General features: G+C 33.7%; 1 protein-coding gene across 1 annotated transcript; it reads left to right on the top strand.

Annotated features, from left to right (window-relative positions):
• Window positions 1-3,362: 3,362 nt before the first annotated feature.
• LOC110021974 (NAC domain-containing protein 92-like) lies at window positions 3,363-5,456 on the top strand. Its single transcript, XM_020720720.1, has 3 exons — window positions 3,363-3,657; window positions 3,743-4,023; window positions 4,661-5,456. Exons 1-3 carry the CDS (start codon window positions 3,495-3,497, stop codon window positions 5,156-5,158), a joined length of 942 nt encoding a protein of 313 aa, XP_020576379.1. The 5' UTR covers window positions 3,363-3,494; the 3' UTR covers window positions 5,159-5,456.
• Window positions 5,457-6,012: the final 556 nt, after the last annotated feature.

Below are 6,012 nucleotides of genomic sequence, written 5' to 3'. Positions count from 1 at the left end.
TCCATCTCCATCTCCATCTCCATCTCCATCTCTATCTGTGTGTGATGGGAAAAAAAAAGATTGAACTAATGCATAAGATCTGTTTGTTATTGAGAATTTCTATTATATATGAAATATAATAGATTTTATTCTTAATTACACTCTCATTTCTAAAATTTTTTAAGGGTTTATTTGAGCCGATTATCGTTGTCTAAAACATGTTGTACAACATTTGCAAATCATACAAAATTTTATACTTCTTGTAAATAATATTGGCATTCACTCCAACAATAAAAACTTATTACACTTGTTATACTCTAAACAACACGTGTTGTAGCTGATTTTAAGGGGGCTTGTTAGCTTTCTCAAGTTTTGAAAGATTTCATGCTCGAAACTCACCAACCCAAAGAAATATATATATATATATATTGTAAAACATACTCTCTGCTAAAAATTCTTAAAAGTAACGAATATAGCTAAATAAAAAATAGCAATTACCTGAAAAAGCAAAATAACCTCTAAAATGGTAGAAATTACATAAAATCTATGATAAATTTCTAAGTTAATATAAATTACGCATGCATTATAAAATTTTTTATCAAATAAATGTGATGAAACTCTTGGAGACATAAACAACTTTATAATATTAATTTCAAGAAAATAAGAGTAAAATAATAATAAAAAAAAATTCAACCAAGTAGCCACCCATACCTTCGGTCCATGAAAGAACTAATTTCTTATCCTCTACCATCCAGGGCAGCAAAATACGGTTGTAGGCTCACGGATACCGTATAGGGTTTGCGTATATTTTTCTGAAAGAGTAAGCAAGCACGTTAGCCTGAGGTGGCAGCGTCAGCCACGAGCCGTAGCGGATTATAAGCCGCAACGCCTCCGGTTTTTCAGCGTTTCGCTTCGGTCGACACGTTTCAAATGGTCCTTCTAGTGGGCCCCACCCCTCCCTCCCCTCCCATTGTGAATGCCTCCCAGGGGGTAAAATGTAAACATGCCACAAACAAAATACAATTTACATTTGGCAATTAAAACGTTGACAATGTTTCTATTTATTTTTTTTCTAACCAAACAAACCGAACCGGGCCTAACAACAGCCGCATTCAGCGAGTTTTGGTCATAGTTCCGCATTTTGAACATGGACCGTACATGTGAGGAGCCTCTTCTTCTTTAATGGATTAGGTTCAAGCCTTTTTTTTTTTGTTTAAAATTTAAATAAAATTAAATTTCATTTGATATAAGAAACCCTCCCACAGCAAATGAAACAATGGCTCGTGCGGTGGAATGTTGCATTTGGAGGACTGTCCCTTACTTTAGAAGACTGAAAGAGAAGTAGTTCCGGTCTATTTGGTACGCTGCGCTAAGCTGTTGAAAAATAATCTGTTATTTAAATTCTTACAATGTCTATTCTTCTTTAATGGATTAGGTTCAAGCCTTTTTTTTTTTGTTTAAAATTTAAATAAAATTAAATTTCATTTGATATAAGAAACCCTCCCACAGCAAATGAAACAATGGCTCGTGCGGTGGAATGTTGCATTTGGAGGACTGTCCCTTACTTTAGAAGACTGAAAGAGAAGTAGTTCCGGTCTATTTGGTACGCTGCGCTAAGCTGTTGAAAAATAATCTGTTATTTAAATTCTTACAATGTCTATTATATATATATATATATATATATTTTTTTTTGAAAAAATCAGACCTCAATTATAAAACCGTCACCGCATCTTGTCAGGAACGGCGTGGAAGCGCTCATTTCACCTGTTTGAAAACACAGCGTTTTGAACAAGCCTGAATAAATAAACTATTATTGATGAAATATAAATTAAAAAAAATATGATTCGAACATCATGAAAACAGACATAATTTCAAGTGGAAAAACACCTTTTCGCACATGCAAATTGAACATATTTAATATTTTTCAATACAATTCAAGCTGAATGCAAGGAAAATGAGCTGTATAAAAAAATAATGGCAGTATATTTTTCTGTTATATAATAAATAATATAAAATATAAATTCTCTTGAGCAGGCGCGAAAAACGTTCTTTATTAACGCAGCTCTTGTTGAAATGTCATTAAGAGGAATTGTTAATAAGAGAAAAAATCTATATACAATACATTTTTATGAAATACAATATGAAAAGCTGAGTTCTATTTCTCACATCTTCAAAATTAATATATTTTTCACCATATTATATTTTAGATGTATAGGTGAGGAAATATAATGATTATATTTTAGATGTATAGGTGAGGAAATATAATGAGCCAGACCAATTGTTTTCCTTACTTGCATAAATATGGACTTGAAATCTTTAAAATTAAAAAATGTACTGAATATTCAACTTAAAGGAAATGGAGAGCAGCCCTTATCGCTTTTCAAACTCAAGTCAATCATAAATTTTCATTAAGTATTTAAAAAATATCACATTTTATTAATTTTTAAGTAATTTTAGCTTGGACTACAAATAAAAAATAAAATTTTTGTGTTGGACATATAAATACATAAGAATTGAGAAGTATGTATGTAAATATCCCTAAGAAGTTAACTTGTTTACTCTCGTGACATTGTTTTTTCTCGTTCCCCCATCAATAGGCCCGAATTTAAATTAAGGATGTTGGATATGTTATTACATAGGAATTGTATGGCATGTAGGTAAATGCTTAAAACTTGCCAAATCGATTCAAATACTTCAGTCATCTTCCTTAAAAAGTAAAATTGAAGCTTCCTTTTATTTCATAACCACTATCACATGTGGTTTGAGCAATGCGAGATGTGGCTTTATAAATTAAATTTTGGTTTTATTTCTTATTAAAATAATTTTAAAATAAAAAGATAATATCTGTTACTCAATTATATTCTTTTGTTGAATAAATTTTGATAAATTATTATTTCAAGTTGAACACGAGCTTAATTAGAATTAATTCAAACAAATGTATTTGAATCGATTCGGTCATTAACAGATTATTTTTGAACCATTTTAGATATGAGCCGAGCACAAACAAAATGAAAATTTGGTTCTTTAGAAGCTGGACTGATTAATCGGTTTAACCCCAATTATAACCGATTAAATCCAAATTCTAATTAGTTTAATACCAATTCTATACAGAAATGTTTCTAAATTTGAACCGAATCAGCTGAATTATCGAATTGAATCGGCCAATCTGACCTGAATTTTAAAATCATGAAAAAACAGTCAAGTATTCCTGAGTCAAGTATTCCTGAAACTACAATACATGTAATTGTCCCTTAAAAGAATTAGAAGCTGTAGGCCGAAAACCTGGCCAGGCTTCTCCGAGAAGTGCCGTTGATCACACGGATCTCTGGCCCAACCAAGAGGAGAATATCCTCCTTCCCCTATTTAAGTGCCTTATGTCTCTCCCTTTTCTTCTTTCTTAAATCCCGCCTCGATATCACAGCCCACCTCCCCTTCTCTTCAGATCCTCTTCGGGTCTCCAACTCTTCTCTCTAAATTTCTGCTCTCGTGTAGCCGCAGATCGAGCCGCCATCTCCATGGACGAAAGCTTAGATTTGCCCCCTGGATTCAGGTTCCACCCCACCGACGAAGAGATTATCACGCACTACCTCTCACCTAAAGTCGCAAACCATGGCGCCTTCACTGCAATAGCTATCGGCGAGGTGGATCTGAACAAGTGCGAGCCTTGGGATCTTCCAAGTAAGGAAAAAAATAGCCAATCTTTTTTCTTTACAAAGTATATACTTCATACATATAGGTTCTAAAAGATGGATTTTTTTGGCAGGCAAAGCGAAGCTGGGTGAGAAAGAATGGTACTTTTTCTGTCAAAGAGATAGAAAATATCCGACGGGGATGAGGACTAACAGGGCGACGGATTCCGGTTACTGGAAGGCAACTGGTAAGGATAAGGAAATTTATAGGGGGCGAGGAGTTCTAATTGGAATGAAGAAGACTCTGGTTTTTTACAGAGGAAGAGCTCCTAAAGGGGTTAAGACCAACTGGGTCATGCATGAGTTCAGGCTTGAAGGAAAATCATACTTCTCTAATCTTCCCAAGTCTGCAAAGGTGCGTAATTGCTCCTTGATTTTTCTACAGTGATTTCTGTTCTCTTTGTCTTAGATATTTACAGTTCCAGGAAAGCTTTTTTAGAGCTTGCTGTAAACTGTATCTAAAAAATGATTATTGAGAAAAAAATCGCAGAGGTATCCTAGGAAGCCCTGGGGGCTTATTTTGTATCTTTCTTTCTTTCTTTCTTTCTTTCTTTTAATATCTGGGGGCTTATTTTGTATCTTTCTTTCTTTCTTTCTTTTTTTTAATATCCCGAGTGTTTTAATCTTGTGGCCCGCTTGCAGTTGCTGATTAGAGCTCCGCAGGTCTACTCTCTTTTTTTTTTGGTGTTAGCATGTTTGTGTCAAATCACTGACATTTTTTTAAATGTTTCAATTATTTCTGAAAATATTCTTTTTGTATAAAACATATTCTGAGCAAATTCTCTCAGATGCTACTCATTTACAACAGAATCCATGAATTTAAATTCGGCTTAGCTAAATTTTGATGCAAAAGTAATTTTTATTTTCCTGAACTGCCCTGTAAAAAATTAAACTTTACAGAATGCACCAAATTAACCAATTTTTATCTAAAATATTTTCCCACTTTCATCTTCAATAGTATTCTAAATCAGAACGAAATTCTACTTTTACAGGATGAATGGGTTGTGTCCAGAGTGTTTCACAAGAACAATCCAGCTCAAAAGAAGACTCCAATGTTCGGTGGCGTCGTCTCCAACCTGGCTAGAATGAACTCCTTCACCGACGAACTAACAGACTCCCCTAACCTCCCTCCATTAACGGACACACCCTACTTCAACTCTGACATGGTAGACGTGGACAGCTTCGACGTCAAGGCAATCATGGCGAGCTCAGCTCCACTGAATAACTACTACTCCATGAACAACTTTCCATACTCCTCCAACTCTCTTCCAAGCTCCAGCTACCAGCAACAACCAATCCCTTACTTTTCAGAAGCGAAGGGACAGCAGTACTGCAAAGCCGAGCAGTTCTCGAACCAGTCGATGGTTAGTCAGGATACAGGCGACCGCAACACGGAGATCTCATCGGTGATCTCCAAAATTGATATGGCGAGTTGCGCTTCCTATGGCGGCGGTGCGGTGATGGACCTAGCCAGTATGTGGGGGTGCTAATTAAGGATAGGGTGGTTGGTTTAAAAGTGTGTGTGCGCTTAATTAATGATATTAATTAGTTTCATTTGTTTGGATTAGTAACTTTGTTAATTAAGTTTGTTCTTAAGAGGGATGGGCGGCTTAATTATTCAAGAAATATACTGTATATATAAAGATAGAAGAATTTCGATTTTTCTAATTAATTATTGTTGAATGATTGTCCGCACTCCTTGTTGGGGTTGAGAAGAGTTTTAATCTGCGTGGATTTATGTAATGGATTCTTGTCTTTTAAGTTTTTACATTAATAAATCAATTGTTTCCCTCATTCATGTGTTATATATATATAAAAAATAAAGATAATAATTTTGTTTAATCTATTTTGGCATTTTTTATTGTATTCTTGTTTACATATTAGATCTATATGTATCGATTTATAGCTCTAAGGACACAATATGCCTACTTATTTACATGTCTAATACAAATATTTTAATATTTATATACAAATATTCAAAATTTTAATATGTAAATATTAAATTTTAAATGTTAGACATATAAATGCATAAAAATTATGTGATATGTATGTAAATTTTTCTTAATTATATCCGTCTTAGAAACATTTATTATGGAATTATTAAATAAACACTATCCTTCTTATTTGTTCTGTTAGTATGGTGACTGTGATTTCTAATTAACTACTATCTTTCAGCGGTCACCAATTCTTTGTGATTAATTAGAACTGTAAAATAGTGCTTTGTTTAACCTAATACGAGCTTAAATCAGTACTCTAACTTAATTTTTGTTCTCGAAAACGACAAGATTTCTATTGCAAATACCAGCTAGCTGATTGAATTTCTTGGTATAATGATAGTTTTTTA

Source organism: Phalaenopsis equestris, unplaced genomic scaffold, assembly GCF_001263595.1.
Source record: "Phalaenopsis equestris unplaced genomic scaffold, ASM126359v1 Scaffold000155, whole genome shotgun sequence".
Classification (NCBI taxonomy): domain Eukaryota; kingdom Viridiplantae; phylum Streptophyta; class Magnoliopsida; order Asparagales; family Orchidaceae; genus Phalaenopsis; species Phalaenopsis equestris.
The sequence above is the reverse complement of the archived record's forward strand: the minus strand, read 5'-3'. Positions and strand labels throughout refer to the sequence as shown.

Bases quoted from the DNA above. Each gene is read 5' to 3' on its own strand.
- LOC110021974 (XM_020720720.1), top strand. From the start codon at position 3,495: ATGGACGAAAGCTTAGATTTGCCCCCTGGATTCAGGTTCCACCCCACC. The intron at 3,658-3,742 runs GTAAGGAAAAAA...TTTTTTTGGCAG, and splicing joins CGAGCCTTGGGATCTTCCAA to GCAAAGCGAAGCTGGGTGAG. The intron at 4,024-4,660 runs GTGCGTAATTGC...CTACTTTTACAG, and splicing joins ATCTTCCCAAGTCTGCAAAG to GATGAATGGGTTGTGTCCAG.